The sequence below is a fragment of the Mauremys reevesii genome, linkage group 17 (genome assembly GCF_016161935.1).
Source record: "Mauremys reevesii isolate NIE-2019 linkage group 17, ASM1616193v1, whole genome shotgun sequence".
Lineage (NCBI taxonomy): Eukaryota > Metazoa > Chordata > Testudines > Geoemydidae > Mauremys > Mauremys reevesii.
In genome coordinates this window covers 23239224-23263057 of record NC_052639.1, presented here as the reverse complement: position 1 = coordinate 23263057, position 23834 = coordinate 23239224, and the positions used below count along the sequence as shown (strand labels likewise).

Below are 23834 nucleotides of genomic sequence, written 5' to 3'. Positions count from 1 at the left end.
AGCACAGGAAACTCTCAGGGCCTCAGGCCTGGCCTCTCACAGTAACAGCACATCCCAGTCCCCTTGCAGCCAGGTGGGCTCTGCCTGCTTCCCCGCCAGCCCAGAGCCCCCCTGCTTCCCAGCTGGGCCTCCGATATCCCGGGCCCCAGGCCCCACCTCTGTCCATTGTCTTTTCTCCAGGTAAACAGGGTTGCCTGGGCCTCCTCCCCTCTCTGCCCCCCTCTGGCTGGAACAGGTTGGTCACGGGGTCCTCTCCCCGCAGCCCATTGTCCTCTCACTGGCCAGAACTGGCTGTGACTCCTGAGCTGGGTGTCCGGGTCACCAGGTCACCAGTCGCTGGGGTCTCCATCCTCCAGGCCATCAGCCAGGGTCCCAAGTCCCTCTCCGATCCTCTGTAACAACAAACTCCCTCTCCCCTTGTTAGCCAAAAGGGCCCGATTCTCCCTGGAGCTTACCCAATTACGCCAAGGAAGCACGGAAACAGGAAGACGAGTACCATTAGCTTTATTGATCGATCAGCTGAGCGGGTGTTCTCGTCCCGGCTAATGCCCGAGAGAGACACACCTTACATGGCCGGATGGGCTTACCTTTATACCCCGAAACAAACAACTTTGTTGACGTCTTATTTGCGTTACTTGGCTGACCCTATAGGTCCTGTAAATGTATCTATAGGGAATATTGAAGTACATAGAATACATATATCAATCAAAAAGGAACAAGATATGCATAACTGTCACGGATACATCCATCATGATAACAGTGCAGCTGCACGGATACATTTATCATTGTAAGGAAGACATAAGATATCCCCTTTAACCCCTTATATTATCATACTAACTACTCTTGGCTTCATGCATGAGAAGATGACCCATTAGGCTAACTGCTTTTGGCCATAAGCAGAAAAAGACAGCTGCACATATGTTACGCCAAGCGTGGGCCTTGCTGATAAGCATGAACTAGGACAAACCAAGCATTAAGCTGATAATAGCTGACACAGGCTTTTCTCTCTGCTTGCATTTTAAGGCCTTAATTTTACTTATGCTAAGGGCCTTGAGTCTACCTATGCTAAGGGCCTAGTCTTGCTAACAGGCTTGTATTGGCCTATTTTTCTAACAGCTTTCCCCCCTTAAAGCATTTTAAGAGCTTAAACTTCCCCACTCCTCTGCTTCCTTTGGCCGATCCTCTGGCCGATATAAAGTCATTATTTGCTGATAGGTAACATGGGTAGCCAGTCGTCGAACTATAGCGACCAAGCAGGGGGTGAAGCAAGCGAAGGTTATAAGGGTAACTATAACAAGCATAAAAAGCAAAAAGCCTTTACGAAACCATCCCATTTGTGGCAACCAGGATGTGAACCAGTCTGTGTCCCACCCACCCCAGGTTTGGACTGGGACGTGGGCGAGTTTTCTCATTTCTTTGGTCAACTGTTTCACTGTTTGCCCATTGTCATCTATTTGCAGGCAGCAATTAGACTCATTAAGTTTTGCACAGAGCCCGCCTTCCTCCGCCAGCAAGTAATCAAGAGCTAGATGATGTTGGAGGATGGCATTTCGCATTTGGGTTGACTGATCTGCCAGCAGATCTAACGCTGCAGCTGTCTGGTTGGTTAATATTTCCAAGATAGCTTGCAGCCTGATAATGCGGTTCAGATTGTAAATTGGTTCCCTAGCTCCCGTGACAAGCTCGGTGGGATTCCAGGTGGCAGGCCCATAATGTTTGATGATCCGCTCTGGGGGCCACTCCTGAGCTCCCCAGGCCTGGGAACTTCCGGCAGTTAAAGTGGAGTCCACAAACCGCTTTTCCCTAACGAGATCATCATACACTCTAATTCCTAGTGTGTTTCCCGGTTTTGGGGCAGGAGAAAGAACAATGGCCGAATATACCCCACATAACATATCCCCGACCAATTTGGTGGAAGTCTGCGATAGGCATAAGAGCCACAGATCCAATAATGGCCCTTTAGGGCCCAAGTCCCATTAGCAAAAGGGCCATCCCAGGTATCGGGGTCCAAGGGTCGTTCATAGTATATGTGGTTGCCTGTTCCTAGGGTCCTCCGAATGGCCCACCCATCACGGAGGACGGTACCCCATCAGCAGCACAGTATTCACATTTCCATGCTCCAGCTCCTGCTTTCCACACACACTTACAACCTGACCTGGGCCTGTCGGTATTAGACCAAAAGTGTCTGAAGTGAGTTACCCGAGTTCCATTAGAGTGCTGCCATGCCCACTGATACCACCGGATCACATGCTTTTTACTAGTGGTGTTATCGCGTTGACAGGCTAGAAAGAGGGAATCAAAGAACCCATCTAGTCCCACTGCCTTACAACCCTCACCGGTATGGTGTTGGAAGGAACATCTGACCCAGCTACTATTGGTTAATTTCACATGGGTATGGTTCCATCGCCCTCGATATTTAGAGCAATCATAGGTGTGACAGCCAGGATGATGGTAGCAATCATATCCCCGGGATAGGGTCCAACTACATTTACTTTCCCCCACATACCGGCCCCCACGCCGGGTGCGATTAAGGCAAAAGATTCCCATGCCAGCGGAATAGAGACGCCAGGGGCTACTATCTGTGGACCATTGCTCCGTGCCATTATGCACGATGCTGAGGTTACTCAGCAAGTACTTGGGCTGCACTGGCTGGGCTACCCAGGGCCATTCATCCAATTCCCCTGGGCCACCGCACACCCAGCAGTTAGTGAGGTTAAAGGAACTTGCAATTATCTCTCCTAACTGCAGAAACCTGTTTTCCCAACCATAAGAGCAAGCAAGGAAACAAAACAGAAACAGGAGGAACAACTTCATTGTTTCCTTCTTTTAAAGAGTCCCTTTAAGCCCTCCAGTCCGTGATACTCCCAGTTAGAGTCTTCACCTGTGTCACCCCGGGCGTCCGGAGCCGGGGGGAGCAGAGGGCTGTTGTCCTCTTCGGTTGAGGCGTCCTCTGGATCCGAGCTAACAAAGCGTTTAACTCGCGTGCAGTGCGTCCATTTGTCGCTTCCAAGAACCTTGACGGCAGCTTGGCTGATGAGCGAAACAGTATGTGGGCCTTCCCACCGTGCTGTGAGAGGATCACGCTTCCACTTCTTGATAAAGACCCGGTCACCGATCTGGAACGAATGCACGGGTCGATCCAAGGGAAGGGCCTGGAAGGGTGCTGCGTATCGGTGTAGCTGAAACAAGACAGATTGCAGCGCAGAGACCTGTTTCCACAAAGAGTCATTCCCTACCTCCCAGCTTACATTTTCCCGGAACCCGGGGATGAGTACTCGGGGAGGGAACCCGAAAACCAACTCAAAGGGTGAAAGTCTCAGACCCTTACGGGGGGCCCTTCGAATGCGAGTAAGCGCAAGCGGCAAGGCATCAGGCCACTTTAAACCAGACTCTATACAGAGCTTTGTTAAAGTATCTTTGAGAGTCCTATTCATTCTTTCCACCTGGCCTGAGCTTTGTGGCCTCCAAGGAGTATGCAGCTTCCACTGGATACCAAGGGCCTGCGCTACCTGTTGGACCACTTGGGAGATGAAGTGACTTCCCCGATCTGACTCAATTACTTCAGGGAGGTGGTATCTGGGAAGTATTTCATGTAGCAGGGCCTTAGTAACTGCTCGAGCCTGACAGTGTCGGGTAGGGAAACACTCCACCCACCCGGTAAGCTGATCAACAAAAACAAGCAAGTATTTGTAGCCTCGGCAAGGGGGTACTTCAGCGAAATCCACTTGCCACCTTTGAAAGGGGTAGGCAGCCCAGGGTCGGCCTCCCAGTGGAACAGGGGGGCCAGATCCCTTCTGGTTAGTGCGTTGACAAACAGAGCAATTATTGACAATTCTCTGGGCTTCTGTATGCATACCCACTGCTCTAAGGGATCGGGCAGCCAAATCAACCATCGCTCCCGATCCTAAATGTCCCTCTTTATGCAGGGATTGAAGAATCTCCTGGAGCACCGGACGGGGAACGAATATTTCTCCCCCGGGTAGTTTCCACCACCCAGAGGGGGTTTGCCGGGCCCCTGCAGCTTGGGCGCAGGATACCTCCTCTGTCGTGTAACGGGGGACAGGAGTTTCAGCCTCAGTGTCCTGAACTAAAAGAAGCCACACAGTTCCCCTGCGTGCTGCCTCCTTCGCAGCCAGATCAGCCAAACGATTATACTTGCGCTGCTCTGCATCAGGAGCTTTCCCATGTGCACGGACATGGATGACGGCGACCCGCAGGGGAAGCATTAAGGCTTCAAGCAACAATTTGATAAGGGTCCCATGGGCAATTCTTTGGCCCGAGGCTGTAATGAAACCCCTTTCTTTCCACAAGGTCCCATGAGCATGTACTACCATGTACGCATAGCAACTGTCAGTGTATAGATTTATGGTCTTCCCAGCCCCCAAGCGAAGAGCTTCGATGAGAGCAACTAGTTCTGCTGCTTGAGCGGATAGAGAGGAGCTGAGTTTAAAGGGATACACCACCTCTGTGCTTCTAATTATCACAGCAGCCCCTGTGTACCGCTTCCCATCTAGTACATAACTAGAACCATCGACATATGCCTCAAGATCAGGGTTGGGCCAGGGCAAATCTGAAAGATCGGGACGGGGTTTAGTCTCGTGCTGCAGGACTTCGACACAGTCATGGGTCGGATCAACAGCACCACTGGGAGCCTGAGGGTCAGGCAGTAAGGTAGCTGGGTTGAGAGAACTGACTGTTTTAAAGGTGAGGTTCGGGGCTAGTAAAAGTCCCACCTCATATTTAGTATGCCGACTGGGGTTCAGATGTCTATCCCCCGCCCCTGTTCCTAGTATCTGGGGCACTCCGTGAGGCACCACAACCTCAGTGTCCCCACCAAGGGTTAACTTTTCGGCTTCCTGTACGAGGAGAGCAGTTGCAGCAACAGCCCGCAAGCAGGCTGGCCATCCCCTGGCAACTGGATCTAAGACTCTGGAATAATAGCCGATGGGTCTCCAGGTCGGTCCTGACTTTTGACAGAGGACCCCAGACGCTACCCCGGCTCTTTCGTGGACATACAAAGTAAATGGTTTCCGTGGATCTGGGAGAGCCAGAGCAGGAGGCTGAATTAAAGCTCTTTTAAGCTCTTGAAATGCTTTCTCTTTGTCCTTAGTCCACTTCCAATGCAGCAGACCTTCTTTAGTTAGGGCTTCATATAGGGGTCTGGCTTTTCCCCCATAGTCAGGGATCCAGAGTCGGCAAAAGCCGGTCAGTCCCAGGAAAGCTCTCAATTCTCTGGGGTTCTGGGGCTGAGGGCTGTCGAGTATAGCCTGGATTCTATCGTTACTTAAACTTCGACTCCCCTGACTAAGGCGGTACCCTAGGAAAGTGACCTGCTGTTTAACCAGTTGTGCTTTTTCCTTAGAGGCTTTGTATCCCTGTGCCCCCAGGAAGTTAAGGAGTTCTACAGTTTGTTCCTTACAAGTCTGCTCTGTCTCAGTACTTAAAAGTAAATCATCGCAGTACTGGACTACGTTGCACGCAGGGTGTCGAGCTAGGAAGGGAGCAAGGTCCCTCCGTAGCTGACTCCCAAAAATTTCCGGTGCACAGGTAAGCCCCTGCGGAACAACAGTCCAGAGGTATTGGGCTTTGTAATGGGTGTCGGGATCCTCCCACTCAAAGGCAAACAGCTTTTGAGATTCCTGATCAAGGGGGATGGAAAAGAAGGCGTCTTTTAAATCTATTACTGAGAACCAACCATGGCTTTTGGGTATCTGTCCTAGAATCGTGTGGGGGTTTGGGACAACAGGATAAGGCGCCTCTATTAGCTTATTGACCTGCCTTAGATCCTGCACGAGCCGGTATTGTCCGTTAGGCTTAGGCACTCCCATTATCGGGGTGTTATACGGGGACGTGCCCTCCCTTAGCCACCCACATTGTACAAACTTTTGAATCAGAGGTTTTAACCCGATTTGGGTGGCTAACTTAAGGGGATACTGTCGGACTCGGACGGGGCAACTCCCTTCCTTAAGGGTGATGTGTACCGGCGAGGCATTTTTGGCACGGGCATGACCTCCCTCCTCAGCCCAAACTCTGGCATTGATGCCTGGCAGGGAAGCCTCGTCAACCCCGTGGTGTGCTAGGGCAGGTTTTACAGCAGCATTAAGTAGGGCCATCTGATAGTTGGAAGCTTGTTGTTTTGGGAGCCTAACCTCCATAGCCCCATTAGTGAACGAGATCTCCGCCTGTAATTTAGTGAGGAGGTCTCGCCCTAGCAGCGCAATGGGGCAGGAAGGGCTGCAAACAAATTGATGGGATACTTGGCGGTCCCCTACTTTCACTAAGAGGGGGAGGGTTTTCTTTAGTGTAATGTGCTGCCCCTCTATTCCTTGGACCGTGACACACCCTTGGGCTCTGGCTCGTGGTGCCGTGTCGAGGGGTAGTAAACTAAGAGTAGCCCCTGTATCAATAAGGGCTGTAATCGGGCGGCCCTCTACCTTAATTTTTACCGTGGGATCCAGACTGGCGGGTTGTGCTGCCAGGAGGGGCCGTTAGGTCCCCGGCCTCCTATAGGGTAGCCCCTTCCCCCGTGCCACCATAGAAAACAGGCACGGGTGAAGTCCCATCCTTGTGTCCCTCTCCTCTAACCTGTCGGCGGGGGCATTCATTTCTCCAGTGTCCCTCTTCCTTACAATAGGCACACTGATTCCGACCCAACCGGGAGCCCTTTCCCCTGCCAATTGAGCCTGAGCGTCCTCTTCCCTTGCCCCCCTTTTCCTCTCTTCCTTCTCTCAGAGCCATAGCCAGTACGCGAGCCCCTTTCCTCTGCTCCTTGTCATCCCTGCGATCATAAACCTTCACCGCAATCCCCAGGAGCTCCTCTATATTTTTGCCTGCAGCTCCATCTAGCTTCTGTAATTTCCTTCTGATATCCTCATAGGACTGTCCAATGAAAAGGGGGATTAATACCTGCTTTCCATTGGCAGTCTCTGGATCGAGGTCAGTATACCTTTTACAGGTATCGCACAAGCGCTCATAAAAAGCGGCTGGATTTTCATTTTTCTCTTGTCTCACATTATACAATTTAGCCCAATTTGTGGTTTTCCGAATACAGCGTTTCATTCCCTGTACCACTGCCACGGCATAGCCATGGTGTTTTGTTATGTCTGGAGCCGCTGTATGTCCCCAGTCGGGTGGTGCAGTAGGGAGCCGTTCAGCTAAATCCTCTTCCCGCACCCCCGATTCTCGTAAACACTTACGGGCTTGGGAGAAAACTAAGCGTCTCTCTTCTGCAGTAAGAAGGGTATCTAGGGCAACCCTCATATCCCCCCAGGTGGGCTTATGGGCTGTAACCAAGGTCTCAAATACGGCAGTCAGCGGGGCAGGGTCTTCCGTAAACGGGGGATTCTGGTGTTTCCAGTTATACAGATCGCTGGTGGTGAAGGGGACATATACCATAGTCAGGACACCAGTACCCCCATCACCGCCAGGAAGCATAGTCTCCCGTAAAGGGCACTGAAAAACTGGGCCAGCCTTACCCGGGGAGTCCCCGAAAGGGGCAACAAACGTGGAGCTCCCTGTCCCCTGCGCCTTGAGGCCTGTCCTAGGATTCTGTTTAACTCGGTCTGCCACTGAGTCACCCTTATCAGAGTGCTCTGAAACAGACGGCTCATCCCCTCGCTCTGTGGCCGAGTCTATCCCTGCAGCCTCCTGTGTGTCAGGCAAGGGTTTTACCACTACGGCCGGGGCTTCCGCCTTCGGGGGAGGGGAAGCGAGAGCTGGAGCCTGTGGAGCTGCTGCAGCTGCCAAGACCGGGAGACCAGGATATACAGGAGGAGGAAGCATTGGGTCAGGGGCAGAAGGAAGCACGGCAGGCGGACGGGGGGTATCATAAGGGGGACAGGGCTTTTTAACAGGGCGCGGGCTAATAAGGCTCTGATAGCTTGTGCTCTGCATTCCCGTAGCCACACGGGGCTTGGCCACGAGATCCTGCCAGATATCTATATAGGGGTATTGATCCCAATGCCCATCCCGAGTGACAACGTTATGTGTAGCCTGCACTGTTTCCAGTTTGAGTGTTCCCCCTGCGGGCCACCCCACCCCAAACGTTGGCCATTCTAAGGTACAGAATTTTTCCAGATTATCTTTACACAGTACCATTCCATAATCTGCTTGGCGTCTAAACTCTGGCCAATTTTCTAACATACATCCTAGGGGTGTCCGGGTAGACATGCTTTGTCCGGACCCCATTACACCTAGATATCAGCCTGGTCACGGGTTCGGCCAACTCCCCTTGCTTTCAAGATATTCCGGTCCCGGGGGAAATTCCCCTCGCGGAAGTCTTGGGGCGGCTAGAGTTGGCTTAAGTCCTAGACCAGGCTAGTGCAACCGCGGTTTCCAAGTTGTCAGTACAATGTAAAACACAAGTATTACTATCGCAAACAAACACAAGAGGGTAGTATTTACATTCCAATACTCATTCAGCACGGTCCACGAATCAGTGGAGTTAGTAAAGTTATACATTTGCCGTGCCTGAACCTAGGTACCTTATCAGAAAACTTTTACCCACACACCTTCCTATCTGTGGGTTCCTTTACCATTAGGGGCCCAATGTCCCAACCCTCACTCTTCGGGGGCGTTAATCCTCAAACCCAAGAGGTAAACGCACTTACCGCGCCCGGAGTGGCCGCGTCCGGCAGGTGGACTCCCCTCTTCTGGTACTGTCTTGCTTCCGTGTCGGCTGGAGTTCTCTATAGAGGGGGCGTAGCCGTCCCGGTCGATTGTGGCGACCCGGAGCTCGAGCAAACCAATAGCTCGAGGTGGCCACTCTCCTGAGCCGTCCTCGGCCGCCGGTCAACGCCCCCAACAGGGAGAGAAGTCCCGGCGTGGAGTCGCCAATTTGTTAGCCAAAAGGGCCCGATTCTCCCTGGAGCTTACCCAATTACGCCAAGGAAGCACGGAAACAGGAAGACGAGTACCATTAGCTTTATTGATCGATCAGCTGAGCGGGTGTTCTCGTCGGCTAATGCCGAGAGACACACCTTACATGGCCGGATGGGCTTACCTTTATACCCGAAACAAACAACTTTGTTGACGTCTTATTTTGCGTTACTTGGCTGACCCTATAGGTCCTGTAAATGTATCTATAGGGAATATTGAAGTACATAGAATACATATATCAATCAAAAAGGAACAAGATATGCATAACTGTCACGGATACATCCATCATGATAACAGTGCAGCTGCACGGATACATTTATCATTGTAAGGAAGACATAAGATATCCCCTTTAACCCCTTATATTATCATACTAACTACTCTTGGCTTCATGCATGAGAAGATGACCCATTAGGCTAACTGCTTTTGGCCATAAGCAGAAAAAGACAGCTGCACATATGTTACGCCAAGCGTGGGCCTTGCTGATAAGCATGAACTAGGACAAACCAAGCATTAAGCTGATAATAGCTGACACAGGCTTTTCTCTCTGCTTGCATTTTAAGGCCTTAATTTTACTTATGCTAAGGGCCTTGAGTCTACCTATGCTAAGGGCCTAGTCTTGCTAACAGGCTTGTATTGGCCTATTTTTCTAACACCCTCACCTCGTTAAACCAGTAACACCCGGGGACACTGAGTCCCGCTCCCTGTGCATGCGAACCACTGGAAAACACAGAAAACCCTAAGAAAATCCCCCACTTCGACACAGAGCCCAGCAGACCTCTCCTCCTCTGGGCACCTAGAGCAGAGGCGGCTGGTACTGACGGCTCCAAGGGAAGGCTTAAAAGCCACAGAGCAGCCGAGGGCAGGGCAAGAGGAGGGCAGGACCATGCCTATGTGTGGCCAGCAGACAGGCACAAAAACACCCAGCCAGGCTGCTCCCTGCCATGCCAAACCCCACTGAAGGCCACCCACAGACCAGCATGTGGAGAGGCTGCTGATGCTCTGTGGCCATTATCGAAGATGGTAGGAAAGCAGGGCCAGCCCCCCGGTGGCGCCTCTTACCGTTCCCACTCTCTGTGCTCACTTTGGCAGTGGGGCAGGAGATTTTACCCCAGCTGGCGAGAAGCAGAGAAACACCCAGGCTCCCAAGGTGCTATGTAGCAAGTACCCTCCAGCACAGGGACAGGCGCACACTTGGAAGAGGGAAACTGCTCCACACACTAGCCCGGGCAGCCGCCCATTTTCTCTGGCAAGTGAGGAAGGGCAAAGGCGAGACTGGAAGCACCTGGGGCTCATGCCCCAGCCTTTGTGACGCCCAACCCCCAACTCCTTCCCGGGGCTCTAGCTGAAGCCAGAGCATTGGTCTGAGCGGCCAAGAAGAGGTTCTAGCCCTGAAGGGAGCAGGACGTTCAGCCCAAAGGTAAAACTGCACAAGCACAACCACGAAGGGACTCGACCCCTCGATTGCCTGATTCAAAGTCAGACGCCTTATCCATTAGGCCACGTGGTCACACAGAAAAAGGCCCTCCAGGCACTTCTTTGGAAAAGGCGACACTGACACATCCAACAAAGTGGGGATTCACCCACGAAAGCTCATGCTCCAATACGTCTGTTAGTCTATAAGGTGCCACACGACTCTTTGCTGCTTTTGCAGACACTGTGTTTCTCAGGTCAGCTACTGAGGGGGGCCAAGACTCCCTGGGCACAAGAAGTCGCGTTCCCAGTGAGATATGAGACTTAATTCTCTGGAGCCAGGTGCAGGGTTTGGCAGGGAGGCTCAGGCATGGGGGATTGGGGTGCAGCGGACGGACCGGCTGTCTAGGTGCAGAGATTTAGTTGCACTGAGGCACAGGAGGGAGGAGGAGGAGGAATCCTGCTGACAGGCAGTGGCCAGGGCCGGTGCAACCACTAGGCAAACTAGTCGGCTGCCCAGCGTGCCAAGTGGTTGGCGGCACCAAAAAGCACACTCAGGGTGGGCAGTGGAGTGGAGGTGAGCTGGGGCAGGGGGCTGGGAGGTGCGGGGGGAGGGCTGCCCGCAGCAAGTAACGGGGTGGGGGCGTGCAGGTGAACCGCTCCCTGTCCCAGTTCACCTCTGCTCCGTCTTCTCCCCTGAGCACGCTGCCCCCTGTCTAATTCTCCTCCCCTCCCAGGCTTGCAGCACTAAACAGCTGATTGGCACCGCAAGCCTGGGAGGCAGGAGAAGTGGAGCTGTGCTGGCGAGCTCAGGGGAGAAGGCGGAGCGGAGGTGAGCTGGAGCTCCTGCAGGGGCTTCCCAGTTCCACCCCCCCACCCCTGCATGGTAAGTGGAGTGACCCAGCCCCAGCCTGCTCTGCTCCCCTGGCTCATGTTGGTGTTGGCTGGATTTGTGCAGGTGTTCATGTATGTTTGCAATTGTGTGTGTGTGCTCTGCTGCCCTCTGCCAGCGCGACAACTGTTTCTCTGTATGTCACAGCCCCCGTACCGTCGATCCCGGTGGTGATTTCCCCATGTTACAAGGGCTGGCTGGCCTGACCCTTCTCCCCTCTGCAGAGTGTGGTGCAGCTCACCCCCTGTGGGGCAGAAGTGCCAAGGTGCAGGGTGCTGGGCTCTAATGCACCTGGAGAGCAGCTCAGGTGAGGCTGGGCAAGGTAATAATAATTGGAGATATACCAATCTCCTAGAGCTGGAAAGGACCTCAAATGGGCATCAAGTCCAGCCCCCTACCTTCACTAGCAGGACCAATTTTTGCCCCAGATCTCTAAGTGGCCTCCTCAAGGATTGAACTCATAACCCTGGGTTTAGTAGGCCAATGTGCAAAGCACTGAGCTATTCCTCCCCCCTATAAGTCCATAGTCCAGAGGGTTGAGCAGGAAAGAGGCACAGTGGAGATGTTTCCAGGGCCTCACATAACTTCTGCCATGTGGAGGAAAGCCGTTGTTTCAAAGTCCTCAGCACAGCTAGTGGAAAATCACAGGTGAAAGATGGGAGCTTGGAGTCACATGGGCAAGTCCACATCCATGCTTGATTTTGCTCAGTTATTGCAGGATGGATACTTTGCAGGATACGTCAGATGGAACGTTCACAGAAAAGTCTGTTCAGTGTAGATGGGTGTCTGCCATGGTCCACTGTGAGTTGTGTCCTTTTGATGGGCCACTCACTGGCTAACTACCTTGTGGGCGTTACCCCAGGAGCAAACGTATTTGAAATACAAGTATGGAGCCAGTGCTCACAACTTCAAGTACAAAAATTATACATGCATACAAATAGCATCATCATATTCAGCAAATCATAATCTTTTCATACACATCTTACATGCCACATTTTGTACCAGATTTGTAGCAAATATATAACAGTGGTTGCAATAATGATCTATATGCTCATATTTTAATCAGATAATGTCACCTGATTTTTGCATCTCCCTGTCAAAATACAACTGACACGTGTGGCTTTCTACAGAGTGTCATGATGTTAAAGTTGGGGAATTCAGTCTCTGTACTTGTGTGTAGGGGGTATTGCTTTGTGCCAGGCACACCGGGCTGTTAGCTGCACCCACTGTCCTTGCCAGGGGGCCCTGCTGAACCCTGGGCGGCTGCACTGCAGTGCTGGGGTGACTCTGCAGGGGGAGAAGCTGCTGTGGAGCAATGTTGAGCAGGTGCAGGAAGGAGCCGGGGTCACTATTCACATTCTGAACTGCACAATTTTCCAAATTTGGGAATGTCCGAGAACAATTCTAAGGGGAAGGTGAATGCAGATCAGTGACACTGGAGGTGCCCAGACCACCAACGGGGGCGGCGTGGAAATTAATAATGGGAAGATCATTTGTGAAATGAATCGTCACTGACAAGTATTGTCTCTGTCTTCACGTTGTGGTGTTAGTTAGAAGAATCAGGACATATTTTTACTATATTAATTAAACACTTAATTTTATTTAATCAAGCCAAAAACTTAGTGTCACTTATTTTTTCTCTGTCCTAGCAAGAATGAATTGAATTTCGTGACTTTCTGGAAAGTGCAGAGAGATTGAATGTGGGGAATTCAGTCTCTGGGTTTGTGAGCTGATGTTTTCCTCTCACAGGTCAGTGCCTGCATTGAAATACCCAGAGGATCTAAGGGCTGGTGTACGCTGGGCACTGAACTGGCAGAGCGACGTCTCTCAGGGTGTGAAAAATCCCACCCCAGACCCATAGAGTTAAGGTGACCTAAGCCCTGGTTAGAATTGTTCTGTCAATGCAGCTATTACAGGGATGGGAAAACCCCTCTAGTCACTGTCTACTCCAAAGTGCTATAGCAGTGCCACAGCAGCGTTTTAAGTGTAGACAGAGTGAAACTAGATCTGGCTCCAGTTTGCACTGTGGATGCTCAGGTACTAAGACTACAGTAATAATAATAATAATAACAATTCAGTGTTTCTGTAGTTAGCAGGATTTGAACCCACACAGGGCAACCCCAATGGATTTCTAGTCCATTGCCTTAAACACTCAGCTACAATTACTTCATATATGGGTGCTTGAATGTGGGTGAAGGACTCAGGCTGAGAAATGATTTTAAAAGGGGTTGTTTCATTTATTGGCCTGATTAAAAACTATGCCTAAAAGGCAGCCACTGTTGTTAGTACTTGTACCTGTGTAGGGACACCCCAATGGGTGTCAAGTCCATTGTCTTCACCAGGGGCAGTCGATTATTTTATCAAGGTACAAATTTCTTGGTCAAGTTCTAATCACCAGAGAAAACAATACACTGCTGATAAGAAGAAGTACATAAAAAGATTTTGCAGCCACCATGGGCATAACTATGATGTGTGCAGCCCAAGGTTTCCTCCCCCAGCCACACATCCTCACCCCCTCATGCTGGCTCGTCTGCTTGGCCCCTGCCCCTCTCGGGCGCTGTGCAACGTGGCTGGGGATTGTGCAATGGCCCAGCACCAGGCAACACAGAACGGACACCACACGCCCTGCCCTGCCTCACCTGAGCTACTCTCCAGGTGCATTGGAGCCCAGTGCCCTGCACCTGGGCCCTCCTGCCCAGGGGTGAGCTGCAGCCCCGCCACACTGCGCAGAGGGAGAAGGGTCAGGCCAGCCAGCCCTTGTAAGATGGGGAAATCACCACCGGGGTCGACGGTATGGGGCTGTGACATATGGAGAAAGCGGTTGTTGCGCCGGCAGAGGGCAGCAGAGCATTCGCACACACATACACACACACACACAATTGCAAACATACACAAACACATGCATGAATCCAGCCACACACACACACACACTTGCTAATATACACAAACACCCGCATAAGTCCAGCCAACACCAACACAACTACTAACAGATGCAAACACACACACAAATCCAGCCACATGAACACACACCTGCACAGCCACAATAACCCCCACAGCTGCAATAACTCCCCCACACAACCACTGCAGAAAACCAGACATACACAAAAACACACAGAAATAGACACACACACACACACCATCCCCATTCTGTACACACACCTTGGGTCACTCACTGTGACACTGACCACGACCGTTGGAGGGGGGACCCCGCACCGTGGCTATTCCCTGCCCTCCAGGGCTTGTGTAGGTGGCAGAGTGAGGCCACAGGAGGCACGATCCAGTGCCAGCCAAGGGGGGCTTAGAGGTGGGGAGGGGGGCTGTGGTTTCTGCACCACCTGGTTCCTGGCACAGGCTCCTTCCAGGATTTGCAGTTCTTACCCCATCAGAACTTCCTGCTCAGCCCCCTCCTGCTGTGCAAGATGGTTGGGGGGGAGATGGGAACTTGTGAAGGTTTTTATTCTTCCTCTGAATCATGTAGCACTGGCCACTGTTGGTGATAGGATACCTTATAGGCCCACTGACCTATTTTGCTATGGAAAATCCTATGGTATATTAGATAGTGAAGTACATTATGCAGGGGAACAGGATTACACCTTTCACCAAAGCATCCAGAATTGGCCACTGTCTGAGGCAGAATATCAGCTAAAATAGACCTCAGAAAGTTCTGGTGTGGCATACTGTAATGTTCTATAATAGAAGATTGAAGAAGTAGACACATTTGTTTTGCCTCCCTCTGAAGCATTCAGCATTAGACACTATTGGAGATAGGACAGCAGACAAAATGGACTATTCATCTATTCCACCGCATGGTAGTGGTAATAATGATTGGTAGATTATCTACAGTGCTTTTCATTAGATTGCTGAGTGCTTTACAGAAGAGGTCAGTATCATTTTCCCCATTTTATAGATAGGGGAACTGAGGCATGAGATGCCGTGACTTGCCCGCGGTCACCATGGTAGGCCCGTGAGACAAACCAGGTCTTCTGAGTCCCAGTCTAGTGCTCTAACCACTAACCACACTGCCTCCCGTATGGTTTGGTATTACACAGTGAGATGCAAACAGTGCATGATCGCCATTAAAATATCATGTATTAGCCATTGTTGGAAATGAACCCACACTACTTAAACAACTGATTTATCCCTTTATGGAGAAGCCTATGGTATGATATTGCACAGTAGGATACATAGGAATTAAACAGCTGTGTCCTGGCCACTGGTGAAGACAGGATACTAGGTTAGATGCGTCAGTGGCTGATCCACTGTCAGTACTTCTAGTCTGGCATGGTGGGTGAAGTATGTGATGATGGAGAGGTGGGGTGCATTACACTTTTCTGGGAAGCAGTGTTACTCAATCTCTTCACATTAGCAACTCCTTATTCAACGCGAAATTGTTTTGTGACTATTCCCCAGACATTTACTATTGAAAAGTAAAATAAACAAACAAAAACAAACCAATGGTAATATATTTAATCTGTGCCTGTACTTGTTTTCAAAGGTTGACCGAGAACACTTGACCTTGAAGTGTAGGGACGTGCTGGCAGTGGTTGTGGGGATTTTTTTTTTGCCTTTAATCATTAATAATACATAGCTCTTATATACAATAAACTCAGGCCGACCTAGCTACATCACTCAGGAAGTGAGACGTTTGGTCCCTCTTCCCCATGCCGTGGCTATGCCAACCTATGCCCTGGTGTAGACAGGGCTCTGTGATTGAAGAATTCTTCCCAGCTGCCTGCCTGGGTGGGGTTATGGGTTATGGGGTGCGGAACAATGTTTATGGTGGGGGTGCTGAGAGCCACTGAACCAAACTGTAAATCCCGTCTATAATGGAACCACTGCAAGTCAGGGGTGCTGCAGCCCCGCAGTTCCAGCACCTATGGGTGAGGATGGCTGACTACAGCGACTGAAGGACCCCTCTGGCCGCCGCAGCGTCTACACCACCGGCGCCCAGCGACACGCTGCAGGGCCTGGGGGTGAGGGAGCAGGGCCTTGGCATCAGCCCCAGGCAGCGGGGAGGGGGCAGGAGAGGGCACCACGGGACGGGCGGAGGGCTCCGGGGCGTGGCTGTAGCGCCACTGGGGTCCCCTGAAGCCCCGGCCTGGGCCGCGCGTCTCTCATTGGGCCCTGGACTCCGGCCCCGCCCACAGCTAAGCCGCCGTTTTGTTTCCCTGCCCCGCGCTCCCCGCGGCCGCGGCTCCCGCCTAGGCAACGAGCGCGGCCAGCTCCGCGATCGGGTCGGACTCTCGCCTCCCTCCCTCCCCGGTTCGGAATATGCAAATACAGCCACGCTGTGATACGATTGGTTAAATTACCGGCCCACCCGCCGGCGTCAAGTTCTGTTTATGCAAATACAGCGGCATCCTGGAGCTCTGATTGGAGCCCGCCCTCCCTCCGCTCCACCCCGTCCGGCCGCCGGGCCCCGGCATGAAGGTTGGGGAACGCGGCCGGCCGGCCCGCCTCCTTCCTGTGTGCGTCACTGAGGGGGCGTGCTCCGCTCGCCGCGATTGGCTCCTGCCGGGGGAGGCGCGGCAGGATTGGCCGGCGGGCGGGAAGGGGCGTGGTATATAAAGTGAGGCGGGGCCGGGGGCCGCTCTCTAGGCTGCAGCTTCGCTTTCGCTTTCTCCGCCTGCCGGAGCCGCTGGCGCTGGCCGGGTAGGAGCGGGGCCTTGTCTGGCGGGTACCCGCGAGCGGCCGCGGCCCAGCCGGGCTCTCGGGGGGGGGGCCCGACGCAGGGGGTGGCGAGAGCGCAAGCGCTAGAGCGCCGGGCTTCCCTGCCCTGTGATGCGGTGGGGGATGCTGGGACATGTAGTCCAAGGGCCTGGCCCACCTGGGGTCTGTGTGAAGTGATGCATGCTGGGGTCTTCACACCCCCGCTTTGCTTCCTGGCTGCTGCTTTGGTGCAGTGTGGAGACTTCGCTTCCCAGCATGCACTGTGCCCCCTTATCCCATGGGGCTGGAATGACCTGCTGCTGCATGCCGGGAGGTTCGCTCTGCAGAGCAGGATTCAATTCCAGCTACGTTTTTTCCATCCCGTCATCTTTTGTTGGCCGAATGGCTCAAATTACAACATGTAATACAGGATTCTGTACCCTAGGCATGGACTGTGGCTTGTCTACCGGACTAAAAGGCCATGTGACCTTAAGGTTGAGCTGTAAATGTAGACTTCATGAGTCAGGGGAGAGGAAGTGCGTGTGAGGAACTGGGAGCAAGAGGCGTGCAAGGAGCTGAGATGGCTGAGACGGGATGGATGGAGCATCCCCTTTGCAGAGAAGACACCGCCCTGTCCCGTTCCTGACTCGCCCTGACTGACACCCATCACCATTCAGAAGAAACATTGTCCCATGGAGCCTGGGCTTGGAGACCTGCAACTCTCTGGCCTCCCCAGGAAACCCCTTGGATTTCAATGTCCCCTTCACTTCCGCTTAGCCTGGCAATGTGACATCCTGCCTCCTCCCAGAGCATAGACCCCCGTGCCCCCTTCATATCCCACTCCTCCTTCCCTTGCAGCGCCACATCCCCCACCTTAAAAAAAAAAAAAAAAAAAAAACTTGTAAGGGACTTTGTCCTATCAGATAAGCTTTTTTGGTTCACTCTGAGGCCACATGGTATCCTGTGCATGTTGTGTGCCTTTGTTCTAGTAGCTACTCTGCAACTCAACTCCACGTTAATTATTGATACTTTGCACGTAAGCAAATAGAAACATGAGCTACTAAACTCATGAAGTTTAAATCTTGCTACTGTTGCTAATGTTTTTAGTTTTTTTTAAAAAGGAAAACATTAGTTCCACTAACTTCTATCTTGTACCTGATGTAGGTCATTTTTAAACATGGGCTAACAAACTGAAGTGTTTGCATGTGTAGTAAACAAGCTTCTTATTACAGGCAAAATGTCTAAGGGGCCAGCAGTTGGAATTGATCTTGGCACCACGTATTCCTGTGTTGGTGTCTTCCAACATGGCAAGGTGGAAATCCTTACCAATGATCAGGGTAACAGGACCACGCCAAGTTATGTTGCCTTCACAGATACAGAGAGGCTGATCGGCGATGCTGCAAAGAACCAAGCTTCAAGGAATCCTACTAACACAGTCTTTGGTAAGAAAAATGAAATGAGACTTTAAAACTGGGATCAGAGTACTTCAATCGTGTAACCATTAAACTGAATAAAGTTGCTGTATCATTGCTTAGCTAGCATAAAGTGTATAGCTCTTCAGCATGTTACAGGGTATAGCATCATGCAGAATTGGGCTCTCTAATTTGGATGTAGATGGAAGTTAGAGGCCTCGCTTCTCCATTGTTTCCATTTTGGCATCAGTTTAGGTAGCAGTGTCTATTTGCTTTCGATGAACACATTCTGGGAATGGAGGAACAAATGCCATCTTTTTTACAGCATATCCTGTTGTGCAGGTTGGTGCTCAAATTGGCATGAGGCATAAGTTATTTAGACTCCAAGTTTGATTCATAGTCCTTAAGCTAAAATGATCCTAGTTAATTATTATTTTCAGCTTTCATTGAGTTCAGCTGTTCCATTTTAATTAGTTTACAGTTAGACTTTAAATCAGTGGTTTTTAACCTGTAATCTGCAGACTGCCTAAGATATCCAGAGCAGTCTGCACATCCAAGGTTGAAAACTACTGCTCTAAATCATGCAACCTCCATTTACCCTATAAAGTGGAGACTTTTGCTGTTGTCCTGATACTAGTAGATAGGATGGCTTAATTGTGCTCATACCATGGCAGGAGTTAAGCCTCCATAATTCCAGTGACCAAAATAGCTAGATATTTGGGGAACGGAGTTATTGTGGGAGTTGCTTCATGTTAACTTAGACACAGGACATAACTGAAATGTTAATGACAGCATGTGTTTGTAGAATGATGAATTGGAATTGTTACTGATAATAGTTAACCCTTTTCAGGTGCAAAGCGGCTGATTGGTCGTAGATTTGATGATGCTGTTGTCCAGTCTGACATGAAACATTGGCCTTTCACTGTTGTGAATGATGCTGGCAGGCCAAAAGTCCAGGTCATGTACAAAGGGAAGACCAAAAGCTTCTACCCAGAGGAAATATCTTCCATGGTATTGACTAAGATGAAGGAGATTGCAGAAGCATACCTTGGGAAGGTGAGATTAAGAGCTGAGTTTACTCAGCTAACTCTCCTAGAATTTAAGGGGTTAATAGTTTCAAACCTAGCTTGAGCTTGATTTCATATGTTCATCTACCATGTAGATGAAAGTCTCAGATGATTCTGACTTCTTTCTCCTGCCCATAGACTGTTACCAATGCTGTGGTCACAGTACCAGCCAGCTTTAATGACTCCCAGCGCCAGGCCACAAAAGATGCTGGAACCATTGCAGGTCTCATTGTGCTCCGGATCATCAATGAACCGACAGCTGCTGCTATTGCTTATGCTTTGGACAAGAAGGTGAACAAGCTGTACTATAACACAGCTAAACAGCATAGTAGATTGTTGCTAATCAGCTCAATATTGGTGAGATGTAACATCAGTAACAAAACTCTCTCTATTCCTTACAGGTTGGAGCTGAAAGGAATGTCCTGATCTTTGATCTTGGTGGTGGCACTTTTAATGTTTCAATCCTCACTATTGAGGATGGCCTCTTTGAAGTAAAGTCAACTGCAGGTAATAACCACTTGGGTGGGGAGGACTTTGATAACCGCATGGTCAATCATTTCATTGCTGAATTCAAGCACAAGCACAAGAAGGATATTACCGAGAACAAGAGAGCAGTTCGCCGTCTCCGCACAGCTTGTGAACATGCAAAGCGTACCCTCTCCTCTAGCACTCGGGCTAGTATTGAGATTGACACTCTCTATGAGGACATTGATTTTTACACCTCGATTACCAGAGCTCGTTTTGAAGAGTTAAATGCTGATCTGTTCCGTGGCACTCTGGATCCTGTGGAGAAGGCCCTGCAGGATGCCAGACTAGACAAATCACAGATCCATGATATTGTACTGGTTGGTGGGTCCACCCAAGTCCCCAAGATTCAGCAACTGCTCCAGGATTTCTTCAGTGGCAAAGAGTTGAACAAGAGCATCAATCCTGATGAAGCTGTGGCTTACGGTGCAGGTAACTCATTCCCCCAATAACTTTTTTGGCTTGTAATGCCAGGTTTGATCATGGGTATAGATGTATGTAAAGTCTGCAAAAGACTAACACAGCACTCAAGCCATGGCTAGTAAGCGATCGTCTCCCAGGTTTACACTTAAATGTTGGTGACCTGTGGATCACAATGGCATCAATGAGAAATCACTTACACTTAGTTGAATACTGTGCATATTTCTTAAATCCTATTGGATAGCATCTTTCCAGTTCACTTGCGTTGATGAATTTGGTTCCAAATTCATCCATACTTTCCACCAGAAGTGGACTGATAGTTAAAATCTTCCGTGAATGTCCGAGCGAGTTAAAAGAAACCTGTCTTTCCAGTGACAGTATTTTACTTTGTAGTGTCTTCACACAGCTTCTTTTTTTTTTTTTCCAGCTGTTCAGGCTGCCATCTTGTGTGGCGACAAGTCTGAGAATGTAGCAGACCTGCTGCTGGTGGATGTCACTCCTCTGTCTCTTGGTATCGAAACAGCTGGAGGTGTCATGACGGTCCTGATCAAGCGAAACACTAGAATCCCCATCGAGCAGACTCAGACATTCTCCACTTACTCTGACAACCAGCCTAGTTTTCTGATTCAAGTATGTATCTGGGCTGGAGTAATATTCTTCAAATGGTTAAGGGGCTGCTACTCAATTCCCTTCAGTCTCTGTACTGCAACAAAACTAGCATAATCTGGTCTCAGGTACTGAGAACCTCCAGTTTAAACTTCAAACTCCTCTTGTAAGGAAGTACTGTACTTGTAATGGAAGTTATCTGCTGATGAGTGCGCAGGTCAATCTCGGTGAGTAGACTCTCTCTTAAGGCATGGTAGGTTTTGAAGAATCCCTTCCCTGTTTGAGAGTTGATTTGTGAAGGAGTAACTTACGGCTGCTATGATAACATTCCAAAAATCATTTGTAGCTTCCCCTAGAGGTTGAAAAACCCATGTTGGCTCAAAGTACCTTCCTTGGATGTCTGAGCGACCATAACACATACTTCACTTGACTTCCTGATCCTCAGGAAAATACTAGTTTGCAGGTAACACAGATTAAACTTCATATAGCAAAATGCTTACACTCATCTTGTTGGCCCTTGTTTCTTCTCCGCCCTGCCCCCACCCCTGGCCAGGTCTATGAAGGGGAGAGAATCATGACAAAAGACAACAACTTGCTGGGCAAGCTTGAGCTGACTGGCATCCCTCCAGCTCCAAAGGGTGTACCTCAACTTGAAGTAAAATTTGATATTGATGCCAATGGCATCCTTAATGTGTCTGCTGTGGACAAGAGTACTGGCAAGGAGAACAAGATCACAATTACCAACGACAAAGGTAGGCAGTGCATAGTCCAGGTGGGGTGGGGGAGGAGATGCAAGAGGGCTGCAGTAGTTTGTAGGACTGCATAATGTCACCTGAAGTGGGTGGGTGAGTGCATATACCAGTGATTCGTAGAATGGAAGGCCAATCTTATTGCTCTAGGGGTACTGGAACCACCAACTCCAGCTCCTTTCCCAGAACAACCACCACCTTGCTGGGGTGTACCCCAAGCTAAAGCAGCTGCCTGGTCACCCATTCATGCTGATGAGGAATGTTAAAACCATGTTGCAAATTACACAGGCATTACAGTCTGATAAAACCTTAACATTGGCTTGTTTTTTGTTTTGTATTTGTTCCTCTCATCTTCAGGGATACAGTGGTTCTCCATACTGTACACTCCAAAAAGGAAGTATGGGTTGATGTAGATAGTTTGAAGCCTAAAAATCTCATTCCATGAGTACAATATTTCTTATAGTAATGTGGCCTACAAACTTAATCCAACTGACTTACCGTATCTTACAGGTCGCTTAAGCAAGAAAGACATTGAACGCATGGTCCAGGAAGCAGAGAAATACAAAGCAGAAGATAAGAAACAGCTTGATAAGGTGTCTTCCAAGAATTCTCTAGAATCCTATGCTTTCAATATGAAGGCCACTGTTGAAGATGAGAAGCTCCAGGGCAAGATCAGTGATGAGGACAAACAGAAAATCCTGGACAAATGCAATGAAATTATCAACTGGGTGGATAACAATCAGGTATGTGAAAATTATAGCTCCATGAGAAGAATTTTCATCATCCAAAAACTGGAATTAAAAGCTCCAACAAAGCTTCCTGACTCATTTTAACCTGACAAGGAACACACTTATCGAAGTGTGCAGCAACAGATGGGCAAGTCTCCTGCCATTGTAATCTTAACTAGTGTCTTTTTGTATTGTAATGGCTTACAGAAGGCAGCAGTACCAAAATCCAAGGTGGGATCCTAGTTTCTATGGGCAGGCTGTAGCTATTGGCCTAGATTGAGTGGCAGGAGATAGCTAATGGTCGCTATGACGAGAGTGACACCAAAGCCATTCGTAGTTTCCACCAGCAGTCGAAAGACTTGTGTTGGCTTAAAGTACCTTTCTTGGATGTCTGAGTGACCATAAAATCTTTCTAAAAGACTTGCCTTAATAAATGGATTTCTCCTGGTGGTACAAGATACAATGTCAGATCAGATTCTAGTTACCAACTCAGCTAAAAGAAAGGGATTCCTGAATATTTCCTTTCCTGAGTGGACATCTTGCACTCATGAATTGAATTAAAAAGCAATTCCTTGCCAAAACTGCTCTGACTGTCTCTTTGACTGGCCTATAAGATGTTAACGCTGTAGATTACATAGGTTCCAAGCTCTTTAGCAGTGGTTACTGTTAATCTGTAGCTTTCCTTCTGCTTAATTTTTTGTCCATATTTACACTTTGTTCTAGATTCTGAATTCCTCTATGTAGCTTGTCAAATGCCTAGCTTGGCATACTACTCTCCCCCACCTATCCTTGTCACCCAGGCAAGCGGAAATTGACTAATAGTGCAAGCCTCCCCCACCCCACATGGGGTTTGCATAAAGTACACTGTGGCTTAAGCTGCCATCTTAACCCTGACCCAAGGTAAATGGGAAAATATAAGCAGTAGGTTGGTTCTTGAGCTGGCTTTCCAGGGCGCACTTGCAGTGAGTGTACAAATTGTTCTCTATATGTTCCAGGCTGCTGAGAGAGAAGAGTTTGAACATCAACAGAAGGAGCTGGCGAAGGTCTGCAACCCCATCATCACCAAGCTGTAGCAGAGTGCAGGAGGGATGCCTGGTGGCATGCCTGTTGCATTCCCTGGTGGTTGGAGCTGCCCGATCTGGAGGGCCTCATCTGGACCTTGAGGAGGTGGATTAAATGCACAGGAAGCAACCTTCCACAGCTGGCTATTGTAATAAGAGGAGGCCCTGAAACAAAGCCTTGTATTAGAGGCCCAGTATGAAGCCCAAAGCCTGGACTAAAGTAATGGTCAAGACTTTACTAATGTAAAGCAAAGTTAAGCTGTGAGCCAGAGGCAGGCCCTGCTCACAGAAGCTGGCAAGGAAAGAGCAAGATACAGACCTAAAAGGTCCTGGACACCAGGTATCAGACCGTTCCAATACTTGCCCATTCCACACAGATAACAAGGAAGAGGCTGACCCATCCTGAAGATGGGCAAAGGGGTAATATGATGGATAGAG

At 49.9% G+C, this 23834-nt stretch overlaps 2 protein-coding genes across 2 annotated transcripts; one reads left to right on the top strand and one right to left on the bottom strand.

Moving 5' to 3' along the window:
• Window positions 1-2575: 2575 nt before the first annotated feature.
• LOC120384980 (protein NYNRIN-like) lies at window positions 2576-6113 on the bottom strand. Its single transcript, XM_039504076.1, has one exon. It carries the CDS (start codon window positions 6111-6113, stop codon window positions 2811-2813), a length of 3303 nt encoding a protein of 1100 aa, XP_039360010.1. The 3' UTR covers window positions 2576-2810.
• A 10647-nt stretch (window positions 6114-16760) lies between these two features.
• On the top strand, window positions 16761-23475 carry LOC120385043 (heat shock cognate 71 kDa protein-like). The gene is made up of 9 exons (XM_039504119.1): window positions 16761-16831; window positions 18061-18270; window positions 19091-19296; window positions 19446-19598; window positions 19709-20264; window positions 20680-20882; window positions 21412-21610; window positions 22118-22350; window positions 23331-23475. Exons 2-9 carry the CDS (start codon window positions 18066-18068, stop codon window positions 23406-23408), a joined length of 1833 nt encoding a protein of 610 aa, XP_039360053.1. The 5' UTR covers window positions 16761-16831; window positions 18061-18065; the 3' UTR covers window positions 23409-23475.
• The last annotated feature ends 359 nt before the right edge of the window (window positions 23476-23834 follow it).

Bases quoted from the DNA above. Each gene is read 5' to 3' on its own strand.
- LOC120385043 (XM_039504119.1), top strand. From the start codon at position 18,066: ATGTCTAAGGGGCCAGCAGTTGGAATTGATCTTGGCACCACGTATTCC. The intron at 19,297-19,445 runs GTGAGATTAAGA...TCCTGCCCATAG, and splicing joins CAGAAGCATACCTTGGGAAG to ACTGTTACCAATGCTGTGGT. The intron at 20,265-20,679 runs GTAACTCATTCC...TTTTTTTTCCAG, and splicing joins AGCTGTGGCTTACGGTGCAG to CTGTTCAGGCTGCCATCTTG.
- LOC120384980 (XM_039504076.1), bottom strand. From the start codon at position 6,113: ATGGCCCTACTTAATGCTGCTGTAAAACCTGCCCTAGCACACCACGGG.